The 13,814-nt window shown below is 32.9% G+C and overlaps 1 protein-coding gene across 1 annotated transcript in view; it reads right to left on the bottom strand.

Annotated features, from left to right (window-relative positions):
* The window catches only part of LOC147074694 (uncharacterized), a 68,182-nt gene that overhangs the window by 28,920 nt on the left and 25,448 nt on the right, over nt 1-13,814 (bottom strand). The window contains exon 2 of the mRNA XM_085943452.1: nt 4,752-4,862. Within this exon, the coding sequence (XP_085799578.1) occupies nt 4,752-4,862 (111 nt within the window). The remainder of the gene's footprint in view (nt 1-4,751; nt 4,863-13,814) is intronic.

The raw sequence follows: 13,814 nt of genomic DNA, 5'->3' as shown, positions 1-13,814 counted from the left end.
TTTCTGTAAAAGAAAAAATCTGTCCAAAATTGATTTTATACTGACAAATTGATATTTATACTTACCGTTAATTATTTAAATAATTCCCGAAAATTATTTAAATAATTCCCTATCATAATTTAAATACTTCCATTGTTATATTATAATACTTACCAATAATCATTTTTTACTTGCTGTTCATATTAAATAGTTCCCACCTTTTTATAGAATACTTGCTCGATTTTTTATTAAAATACTTGCTGTTAATGCATATATATACTTACCCAATAATTTGAAGCCTTTTTTTAAATGCAATATAATTGGCCTTTTTCAAATCAACCAAATACCGGCGTCTTGAATATAGGTAACACTAAGCGTATAGGTACAGCAGAGCTACGGAAAGACTTTGAAAAACCCAAGAAGACTAGCCAGTGAGTGGTGACCATATACTCATACTAAGGATTTGACTTGAACTAAGAAGAATAAATTATAAATAATTACAAGATAAAAAGAACTTTTTATATAAGTACCACGTTTTTAATTTTTTTGTTGAATCATATAAACTTGACAATTATATGTATTAATAAATATAGAATACTGAAATGTAATTTTGACATTTCAAATTGATTTCCATAATAACGCACGTATATAGTAGTAATTTAGTTTCTAGGACTCACTTAGCAACCAATAATTAATAGTGAGTAGTAAATATTACTTTTAACGATTTTTTTCCGAAACATACAAAACAGAATTAACTGAAAAAGAATTCAATTCTGCTTAAAGATGGCCAAAAGTATTAAAAAAAAAATGCATTCCCGTCGTGTTTTGATATAATATATCCAGACCTAGTATACCTAATATACCTAGACATTTAAAACTTTTAGAATATATTATATTCTAAAAGTTTTAAATGTCTAGCTAGTCAGGAAGTTAGTTAAAAATCTTGGACAAACAAGAAAAAATCTGTACGGGACAAACAAGAATACGAGCCACCTCCAGGATGCCGAAGCGAATATATACTCTTAAAAGCTATGACTTAAATTATATTTTAAAGAGAGTAATTGATTTCATTTTACCTGGGTTATGTTCCCTTTTCATTTCCAGTTATTAAAAAGGTGATCAAAGATAGTGTTAATACTCCCCAAACAAGGGCAGACTTACGCGATGATTCGATGCAGGAATTATAGTAAAAGTTATCACGACATTCGACAGGTTGGTTCTTTGATTTCGCAGAATTCAACCAAAATTCGCCGCGTGCAATTATGTGCGAGCGCAAAAATCGGGCGAACTCAAAGGTAATTAGACTTATAATATCGCCTCAATAACAAATTGATGCAGCTCTTGTTTTAATGCAGTCATTGTTAACCATCTACTATTAAATTCGGTATTAAATATTTTTTGCCGAGAATTTTAATATGATCTGATTCAGAATACTACTATAGGTACTTACACAATTAATTAACCCCGTAAAATCGTAAATATTAACTCGTGAAAAACAAAATCTGTTAATACAAACCTCTACTCTGTGGAGGTCTATAATATGATCCTATTAGGATCGGACATGGTCGAAAAAAAAGAAGATAATTGCGTTTCGACCAAATCATAAGTTTCTTAAAAAATATTACTGTGAAATTACAAAACGACAATTATTATTAAAGAGTGACATTCCAAAATTGAATTGTCGATTTTTTTAATGGAACCTGATGTGTAAGTACGTTGAACTTTAGGTATTCTTTCTTTCGACCATGTCCGATCCAAATAGGATCATTTGGGCCTCCACAGAGTAGAGGTTTATATTGACAGATTTTGTTTTTTACGAGAAATGAATGTCAGCCACTTGCTCAACCTTTTAGTCTATATCCTGACGCACACAAATTGAAAAACAATATGTGTACTTTCTAGACCCAGGATTCGAACTTGGGGCCCACGGCGTTATAGTCCAACGCTTAAGCCACGCGGCCACCGTGGGTGTCAACTTTAGGCATAGTCTAGTAAAATTCATTTGAATCAAAATAGACTTATATTTTTGTCAAGCTATGCGTGTTTTAGTCAATGCACTAAAAACCTAAAAAAAGAAGAATTTTGAATCATTCTCGTTTCAGACTTAATATAGTTTTGATTCAAATTCGAATTCAAATTCAAATGTGTTTATTTTTCCATATAGTAATCTTTAGCAATTATAAATTCAATAAGTTCACAATATCATATAGCGTATCCGGAAATTTGTACGTAAACAGTTCAACGCAGGACACTTATTATGAAACATGAGTTCGTGTAACATTTAATTAAATGACGAGTTCTTCGTTGACCATTTCACTGTGGAGTATATTTGTACGTATGCTACAACATGTGGAGATGTCTTGTATTATAGGTTAGGTTAGGTTAGGGTTAATCTAATTGGAATAGTACTATTTGCAAACTATCGCCGCATTTTGTAAAATACGTACAAATGTATTCCACGGCGAAATGTTCAATGAAGAACTCGTCATTTGATAAAATGTTATACGAACTAATGTTTCACGTACTGCGGCGCACGAATAAGTGTCCCACGATGAACTGCATACGTACAACTTACATGTAACCATCATATAGGGGGTGAGGAACAAAAAAAATGTGTAGCAGCATTAACAATAACTATTCAAAAAAATGGTAGGTAAATAGAGAGTAAATTAAAACATCATAAAAAGTACACATATGAACACCGAATGAGATAAGTATAGCCTATTTTTGCAATTATACGAAGAGATTCGGTTGAACACAATTATTTCCCTAGGCAGGTTAGTTCTGCACATTGGGAAAACAAATAACTGATGCTCTTAATTTTTAAGATAAGTAGTTGATATTTTTCGATTTTTAATAAGTAAATTTTCAAAGGAATTTCCAAACATTAAAAAAATAGAATAAGTACGTTCATTAACCCAAAATCATAATTTCAGACTTTCTATATTGTTACTCTTCATTTTTTTATTGAATATGTCGCCACATTAATAATACAATTTCACGCATTATGGAATAGGCCAATATACTTATAGAAGGTATTATGCCAGAAGAAATAGGTAAAAAAAAATCCATATAATAACGAATAATGACTATAACAGAATATTTCTACTACTATTTGGGTTTCTTACTATATTTATTTCTGATATAAATAACTTTTTAGACAATGTGTTTAATAAAGGTTTGCAACACAAACATGCCACAAAACGACTCACAAGCCATGAGTTGATAATCTATGAATTAGCTACAAAATTGGCCGCGCGAATTGATGGTCGATTTGAAAAGTGGAAACCCGTTGACAGAGCGACATCCGCTTGCAATAAAATCGCGGCAACTTGACGAGTTGATAGTTTTTGTGGAAATCAATTATTATCGCGATCATAATTTGCTGAGTAGACGTTTTTATCGCTCGGTGTTGATCTACAACCAAATAATTGATCGCCGCGGGCAATACCGCAGTATTAAATCAAAATTGATCGAAAAATATGAAATTTAAAACATTGTGTGTGTAGTCCAAAGACTTCGACGCTACTATGAAACTGTTGCATTAAAACACTTCTGCGGGTCTATTCTATACACAAAGCGACTATCGACCGCCAAAGTGATAAAGTGATAGTATTTATTACATATTATTTGTATTGAAGTATTATAATTGTTACAACAAGTTAGCCGTTTAAATAGTCAAAACTGTCCATCTTGCTCTAAATTTTATTACAGCCAAGAGAGGTGCTGTTAAAATATATCACTTATTGCAACAATTACAACCAACTTATGTAATTGTTACAATAAGTGCTAATACTTTGATACAAACCCACCCTAAGTTTGATAATATTAATTATCACGTTATCACTTTAGCGGTCGATAAGTATAGAATAGACCCACTGAAACGTTTTACTGTAAGCAACGGACTCATTTCTCATGTAAATATTTTTTAAAAACAGAAATACAATTGTTTTAATATTTGAAATACATTGATAAAAATAATCGCTATCGAATTTTGGTGTTGGGCAATTGTGAATATTAAATTTATCGTCGATGTATAAGTTGAACAAACGATTTAATTTAGAATATAATGCAGAAATATTAAAAACTGCATACATTTGGCGAGTTGTAAAAGTACAACCAGCAATGGTACCACCTGTCCTACAATACAATTTCAACTGTATTAATTAATAAATATGTAACAGAAAACATTAAAAAGAAAAATATATTTTTAAATTGTAAAATGTGAATTTGTCCTGTGACCACATCTCATTATTACATTATATTTTATGGTCATATTTATTAATAAAATTTAATTTATAAGTTTTAAATTTTTTCTCGTACACATTTTTGACTCATAGTTTAATAATTCAGTAAAATATTAAAATAATTCATAGTTTTAATATTTTTAAATTTATTTAAAAAAAAAACATCAATTTTTATAAAAATATAATTGTGTATACCTTGAAATCCTTTTTATTTATATCAAATCGAGCTTCAATATTGGAACCATACCTAAAAAATTGCCTGCCATTCTATTTCTGGCTATAATGTGCTCCTGATGAAAATAAGATTGGAATCTCCCAGTGTAGTAAATGGGATAGCCAGAGCAAAATTATTTTTTTAAGTTAGCGGCCTGAAATTTAAACATGGCCGTGGTAGCCAAATTTAGTTTCACAAAATAGTTAACATAGATCATTTGTCATATTTATGATTGCTCATCTAATAAATACAAATTCCTATTTACTCCGTTGGGATCTAAAATGGATAAATTACGTTTTTGAATATTTTACCTGGAAAGATGATGTCTTTTGATGGATGAATAATTTGTCCATTGAGAGGTAGAAACACAAATGGCACACGGCTGGAACCAGCTCCACTCCCGAATTCAGCCAATGGACACTCTGAAAGTAAAAAATAATATTTTTTCATAATCAATAGAAAAATCTCTTTTAAGTTATATACACAAAACACCATGCTTATTCAATATTGCTGTTTCGAAATTTTACCAATATATTGTTACCTCATGTACATTATTTTGTCGTGAATGAGTCTCCTGTTTTAATTATCTATTATAAAGTTAAATGACTTTTTATATGTCTTGTCAGTCTCTTTAAAATATAGGTTATGTTATATTTTTTTCGACAGAAAGCCCACAGAAGGTAGTGCACAACTGAAGACCCCCCAATATACCGGGTCTAGGACGATTTGGCACCGCGAACTGGCCTCCGCCGATTGGCCTCCGGTAATTGGCCGCCGGTACAATCGGACGCCAGCCCAATTGGACGCCGACCCAATTTGACACCGACCCAATTGGCCTCCGGGAGGATTGGACGCCGCACAGTTGAATTAAATGCGCAAAGGAATAGACGTACGTTAAGATTTGTTGGAGTAAGTAAGCAAGTCAGTTTAATATGCTTCTATCTTCTCAGTAGTTGTACCTTATACATTTCGCACTTGACACATTTTTAATATAGATTGAGAATAATTATTATGCCTTATGATGTTTATTAAAAGAAAATAAGTCTTCCCTTTCTAAAACTTAAAGATGTGCATAATCAATTAATTTATTGTCTATACACGGGTACTTTACAACAAATATTAAAAATAATGTTAGATGTTAGAATAAAAACTACATTATATTTCAGCGTTTTATCGACTTAATATTATAATAAAGCTTAAACATGTATATTATTATGCATAAATGCGTATTTTAAGATAGTATAAAATTAAAAACAAAATATTAAGTAAGTTATCTGCTAAGTATAAATGTTTCAGTAGTTTGATTGATAAGCTGCTTAGGTACTGGGAAGGTACTGGAACGAAATCCCGAAGGCCGAAATCTCGAACGCTGAAATCCCGAATGGCCGGAATCCCGAAGGCCGAAATCCCGAAAAATAAAAATAATACAATCATCAATAATTGCGCAATTTTTGCAAGAGACACAAAAACCCATTTTTTGTGGAAATATAAAAAAAAATGTAAAATACAAACACCAATAATTGCGCAATCGCGAATTGCGCAATTTTTTCAAGAGATACAAAATCCATTCGTTCTATAAAATGGTCTCTCCTGAAAAAAATTGCGCAATCGGAAAACCCATTTTCCGCAAAAATGAGATTTGTCTCTCTTACAAAAATCGCGCGCACGATTGCGCAATTATTGATGTGTGTATTTTACATTTTTTTTATATTTCCACAAAAAATGGGTTTTTGTCTCTCTTGCAAAAATTGCGCAATAATTGATGTTTGTATTTTTTTATTTTTCGGGATTTCGGCCATTCGGGATTTCGGCCTTCGGGATTTCGTCCAGCACCCAGTAACTAAGTAGTTTATCAATCAAACTACTGAAACATTTATACTTAGCAGATAACTTACTTAATATTTTGTTTTTAATTTCATACTATCTTAAAATACGCATTTATGCATAATAATATACATGTTTAAGCTTTATTATAATATTAAGTCGATAAAACGCTGAAATATAATGTAGTTTTCATTCTAACATCTAACATTATTTTTAATATTTGTTGTAAATATAAATAAGTACCCGTGTATAGACAATAAATTAATTGATTATGCACATCTTTAAGTTTTAGCGAGGGAAGACTTATTTTCTTTTAATAAACATCATAAGGCATAATAATTATTCTCAATCTATATTAAAAATGTGTCAAGCGCGAAATGTATAAGGTACAACTACTGAGAAGATAGAAGCATATTAAACTGACTTGCTTACTTACTCCAACAAATCGTAACGTACGTCTATTCCTTTGCGCATTTAATTCAACTATGCGGCGTCCAATCCTCCCGGAGGCCAATTGGGTCGGCGTCGAATTGGGTCGGCGTCCAATTGGGCCGGCGTCCGATTGTACCGGCGGCCAATTACCGGAGGCCAATCGGCGGAGGCCAGTTCGCGGTGTCAAATCGTCCCATTCCCAATATACCGTAATTAGTAGCAATGTCGTGAAATGGTTGTTTTTAACTATCTCAAAAAGTAAATCAATAGCGTACTCTGTTTTATATCGCTAAACCAACCACGAAAAATCGATTCGTGAAGATCACAGATCAATAGAAGACCGTCCATCGTTTAACAGATAAACCGAGCCACCCCTTCCACCTTGTCACACTCTGCAGTATTACATTACACTAGCGCAGTGGTCGGCAAATCGAGGCTCGCGAGCCACATGCGGCTCTTTGGCCCCTTGAGTGCGGCTATGCCACAAATGCCATCTGCCCTATTTGACATAGCTACAAAGAAGAAGCAAAGAAAAACAAATGACGAAAACCGTGAATTTAAAGTTGAATGGACCGAGACTTTCGCATTTATTAAAAACTTGAATGGCCTGTCGAGGGAAAAATTGGCGCATAACACGAAGTCAAATTTGGAGGGACACTTTACAACTAAACAAGGAAGAAAGCAGTTCAGGAACTTTAGAAGAGACAAGAAAAATCAAGTTCTGTATTTAATTACTGAATACAATCTTCCAACAATGTTAATATTGCACGTTTAGTGGTTAGTAAAGTGATTTCTAAAAGAGGAAATCAAGAGTAAATTGAGAAGTCGTCTTATTGATGAGAACCTGGAATCGTGCTTAAAATTAAAAACATCAACATACAAACCTGACTTACCTAAACTTTTCCAGTATATTCAAGGCCATTATTCACATTGCGTGTTTGTCAGTCATTGTCATGATGTAATTACATATATGGATACCTTACTTACAATTTAATGTTTATCAATAAATAAGATCATTATTAAGTATGATATCAAGTTTTATTCAACGTACCTATTGTTTAATTAAGACTTAAATCTTTAACTAAAGTTTATTGAGTTAATAAACAGTGTACATATTATTATATATTTTCAGTTTAAGAAATTTGGCTCTCAAAATAAATCTCAATCGTTGCACTCTTGATATTTGGCTCTGTTGACTAATGAGTTTGCCGACCACTGCAATAACAGACACAAACAAGCAATTCAACCATGAGGATATTTGTAAGTATTTTTTCTTTGCATAATTGATTCATTTAATATCTTCAAAACGATCGCATCCCAATAAATAAATAATCCTAAAAACATTTTATGTAAAATTAACAAAAACAAAAAAAAGGTGATGATTACTCAGTATGCGAATGAGTTATCATTACTTGTATTTGCTTTTGAGCATAATGTAATAATTGAGTGACTCGGCAAAGTATTTAACGTGATTGGTGATTGAAACTTCTCATTAAAAAGAAATGCGTGAACAGAAAACGCACCTACACGTAGACATGTCGCACAACTAAGTGGGAAACTGGTTATACAAAAAAAGAAATTTACAATCTATATTACTTTATATTTTTTTTTATATTCACATGTCGCCTACGTAGTTCCAATTTCAAAAACATTATTTTAAAATCAAAAAGTAACATTACGAGTATTTTACCACGTTTTTCTTAGCTCGTATTCTTGTTTGTCCGGTGGTTGTTCATCCAGTACAAATCTTGCAATCTATTTTTAACTAACTTCACGACTAGCTAGACATTTGAAACTTTCAGAATATACCAGAACACGATGCCAATGCATTCTTTTAATACTTTTAGCCATCTTTAAGTAGAATTGAATTCATTTTCAGTTAATTCTGTTTTGTATGAAAAGTTATTTCGGAAGAAATCCATAATCCAATCCACTATTATTGGTTGCTAAGTGGGTGGTCCTATCAACTAAATTATCAATATATACGTGCGTTACTATGGAAATCAAAATGACATTTCAGTATTCTATGAAGGAGGGTGGAGGTAGGCTGTAGAGATCCGACATAAATAGTGCTCACTAAACTTCGTTAGATATACTTATATGTTTTTATTGAATTAAGAATATAAATTACAGAAATTGAACCATAATAGATGAAATGTACATTTTTGTCGAATGTCGTATTACATCAAAAAGTCGTATTACATCAAAAATTATGACTGACAAAGTGCGTATTACGATTAAGATTGGGCGGGGTTTAATTGAATTTCAAAAAGCAACTAACACCATCTGCAATTTGTATTCTTAGCTCAATGTAAACAAAAAAGTATGACTGACAAAGTTAAGTGTACACTTTTTATGTCTGATCTCCACAGTCTACCTCCACCCTCCTCCACTAGTATTTTTTTAGAATTATTAATAACCGTGTCCTTGCTTTTTCATAGAAGGTGGTTATTAGTAATTTTGAGCAATCACAAACACCCAAACTTTGAGAAAAATATATAAATATTGTGTCCTCACCGGCAATTGAACCCAGAACTCTCGGGTGGAAGGCCGGCGCCTTACCCACTCCACCACGAGAGCCGCCTTCCTTACTAATATTGTGGTAGGTGCTTAAAATAGCTGGGGATATTTTTCAAAGTAAGTATAAAAAATATTTTTATTTGAAGGTCTTAGAAAGTATTCTGGCCCCTTGGTCATTGAAAATAATACTTTTACATATGCGAAACATTTTCTTTAGCACTGTTAAAAAGTCATGACGTGATTAGACGACCAATTTTGAAGATATATTTTATGCAATATTTTTCTGTTATTCTATATAAGGCACATTATAAGTGAAGCTGAAAAATCCTTGTGGCTAAGTTAGTAGAAGATAATATCTCACCGAGGCCGGAGATATTCTGCTAATTAATAAAGTACAAAGGACATGTCTTCATATATTACTAAAGATAAATGACGGCAGAGAAAATCAAGATTATTTTTATATTTTCTAAACGCTTTCTTTAAGCACCAAGGTGCATGGTTACTACATCAGTCCCGCGCAGCTTCATTTAGGAATAAGAAAGTGTGGCACAAAAATCTTTTCATTTTGACACATTTATAGCGTTGTGGAAGGCGGCCGTGCACAAATCCCGGCTGTATATACAAAACGGGTGGTAATGAGGTAACTCAAATAAAAATTAATAAACTATGTGGAATAAGTAATGCAAAACCTATTATTCTCAAATACACTCCACACCCACAATGGCTGAGCGGTAACAACCTCCACTCTGTGGAGGCCGATACGATCCTCTTAGGATTGAACATGGTGGTGTAATGTGTAATATAAATACATATTATGTTTATTTTTTACTTAAATAACACATAACATTATTTCAAATTCACATTGCATCGTTTTTGCTCTGCTGGTAAGAAACTTGGACGGTTCTGCATATAATGTTGTTTACTGAATTTAGTATATACCTCATTATTCAGCACTTGATAGATACCGGCTGGTGATGATGATAAAACTATATACCTACTGAATCTTCAGGGTAGAGGAGTGCAGTATACATACTAAAAGAACCAAGTCAATAGGTTATCAAAACACTTTACCGGGTTACTAACTCCAAAGGCACCATAATGAATGACGTGCATTTTTAATTCGCATACAAAGATGGTCTTTTTCATATTTTATTCTTACTCGGTATGATGTCTGATGCAAGATAAGGTTAAATTAGTCATTATTCTAATGCAGTTCACATGACCTGTGCTGCCAATGTACCCATCTATTTCCTGCCACAAGCACACTTCAAAGGCGATTTGCACATTCTTATGGACACCTTTCTCTGGACCAATGCTTCTTAACATATGAGGGAGGTCAAGAAATATTTATAATCTTTCCACTATATAACAATGAAAATAGGGAATATGACAACTGTGCGCCAAGACAATTGGGCACCACGTCACTCTTGATAAAATAAATAGACGTTCGTTACAATTTTATACAGAAAGTAAGACGAGGAATTTTAATCAGTTTCTATCTACTACTTAGTAGTTTTTATTCATTTTGCTCTTAATATGATGTTTTTTTATTGCGGATTGAGAATTATCATTCACGAGGCTTTATATAAAATAAAAGAACTCTCTTCTTGTTGGAACTTAAACATATGCACAATTAAATCATTATTACGTGTTCATATTTAAATTCTCACCAAGTACTAAATAATAATATTAAATATATTTTAAGAATACTCATAATTCACGAACGTCTATTTGTTTTCGAATTTCATTCGATTGTGAGGCGCCCAATTGTCCTGATACTACCCAATCCAATGCAGCAGACTTTTGGTAAATTTTGACACTTTATAAAATGCTAGTGAAATATTTAGTAGAACACAAAAAAATCATAAGAATCATTTGTCATCAAGAAATAGAAAACTCATTGGTGTACTTCGTATCTCATTGGTGTATATGTATATTCAATCGTCTGTAATATGGATTTATACGTATTATTTACCGTTATTTATGGTGAATCAAAGTGGTCCAAGAATTAAGTTAGGGTATGGGTTATCTACGCAAACACCAACCAAAAAAGAATGAATATTTTGTATGCATTTACGGTAGGTGCAAACCGGATAAAACTTTTCAAAAATAACACAGCGGTACGGGCAAAATAACGAGTTCACGATGGTCGCGCAGTTTAAGCATCGGCCTAGAGCGTCGTGGATCCCAGGTTCGAATCCTGGGTCTGACAGGTACATATTAGTATAGATATAACATATTGCTTTTCAATTTGTGTATGAGTCAGAATATGGACCCAATAGATTGAGCAAGTGGCTGACATCCATTTCTCGTAAAAGCAAAAAAAATGTTAATACAAACCTCTATGGAGGCCCATAATATTAAGGTCTTATATGATCGATCATGGTTGAAAAAAAAAATCTAATAAAATGAAATCGAATCAGTCTATAATATCTTCATTCAGTAAATCTATCAGCACATTAAATCACAGGCTACAGCTAGTTTAAATTGTCTGTTTTTATCATTACAACAAATAGAAGATTGATTGGGTACCAGTTAATAAATATTTTAAGAAGCACTGTATTATCGGTGCAGTGGCATGCATTATTAGAATTATAAGGACAATGCAGCTTATCAATTTAAATCTGATATAGCATATTAATTATTAACAATGTCGTTTAATGCGTAGAATCATTATTTTATGAATTGAAACAATGGTTAATATAACGATAATTTGCAGTGATTTAATCCAAAACCACATCGCTTTTTTATTTTTTACTAATGAATTATTCAATTAACTTAATCATACCCAAGTATTGTTCAAAGTATTTTATATTGATACAATATTTCAGAATGAAACATTATTTCTTGAACATATTATATATTATAGATAGTTTATTAAATTATTAGCAAGTGCCATCTGTAATATGTATTCTTAATTCAACGAAAACAAATAAGTATGACTGAAAAAGTGTGCACTATCGGATCGCCTATAGCATACTCAAATTATTATGGTTTGGCAGGTTTGGCTTAGGCAGGGCTTTATTGAATTTTAAAAACTAACCAGCACAATCTGCAAATCTACCTCAACGCTTCGCCACTGTTACATATATAATATATAAATTATTGTAATATGTATAACAAGGCATTCGCAGCATATATGGCTCGCACGCCACTGATATGCAACTTGGCATGAAACGGTGCATGTTGGGCATAACGCGTAAAGAGCATAACATAAACCAAAGCATAAGAAGCTGACAAGAGTACGCGATGTGATAGGGGTCTCTAATTAGTTGAAATGGCAATGGGCTGGATATGTTGCTCGGCGAGTGGACAACCGCTGGACAAATGCCAACATATTATAGTGATACCCAAAAGACACTAAATGCACACAGGGATGCCCTAAAATCTGTTGGATAGACGAACACATAAAGTTCTGTAGATGTACGTGGCAGTAATAAACTAGGGACCGAGAAGATTGGAGGGAGCTAGGGGAGCCCTTCATCCAGCAGTGGATCGACTCTGGGTGATGATTATTATATATATATATATACCTATTCGTCGTTCGTATAAAAAATGTTTATTAAATTATTAACAAATGCAAGTACGTTATAACTAAAGTTTAGAGAGACCCCGGTTAGTAATTAAGGTAATTGATACGTTGATTTAAAATACAAAAGCCGACTGCCAAAATTAACGCAATAATTTATGTTTCAAAAATGTAAAAACTACTTTTTAAAATCTTCATGATTAGATGGGACGCATGTAGCTTCAGTGGTAGAGCATATTTATGAAAATTGAGTTCAATGATTGCGAGTCCCATTGAGCGTCATATAGTTTTTTTGAAAGACGATTTTTTCTAGTCTATATATTTCCCATGTGGTATTTTCAATTTATGTTTGTTATATATGCATATGATATATTACAATCAACCCGCGACCAAATAATAAATCGACAACATTAAAAAAATACACGAAAACCTCGCTAAATGGCAATGTTAAGCGACCAGTTTCATGAATATGCATTTGCAATGATTACAAACATTAGTAAAGCGTCAATTACATTGAGCTTTTTTACGAGCTGATTATTGGCAAATTTATAATCTGCCTGTAAATTCGCCCAGTGTAATCATCGAACAAGCTAATAAGCAGGTTGTAAACACTCCACCGAGAAAAGTTGAAAGCCGGTCAACTTTATAAGCTACACGCCGGCTTGTGGGCGTATCGCGTCTGCGCAGTAGAGCGTGGTGGTGGAAAAACGAACTACTCATTTTGAAATTTACCTTTTTGACGTTTAATGGAAACATTATTATGGAGCGTAGCGACCTCCCGGCAAAAAAACGAACTACGTTCCGTCAAAATCGCTCGCTGGCTTGTGGCTTATCAGCGAATGGAAAATTTTGTGTGTAATCATGAAATCGCAGTAGCTGAATCGCCCGCTTTTAAATTTGCCAATAATCAGCTCATAAAAAAGCTCAATGTAATTGACGCTTAAGACACCAAATGTTCGCTTACGATTAAAAAAACAACATTATAAGGGTCAGGCCTTACGCCGGCAACAGTTATCTGATATCTGCCGCAACGTCGATGCGAATATGTGCCATCTTCTTTTAAGCACTC

The sequence above is a fragment of the Rhyacophila brunnea genome, unplaced genomic scaffold (genome assembly GCF_057557595.1).
Source record: "Rhyacophila brunnea isolate RB1 unplaced genomic scaffold, BYU_Rbru_1.0 scaffold_16, whole genome shotgun sequence".
NCBI lineage: Eukaryota > Metazoa > Arthropoda > Insecta > Trichoptera > Rhyacophilidae > Rhyacophila > Rhyacophila brunnea.
This window is presented reverse-complemented; position numbering and strand designations above follow the sequence as displayed.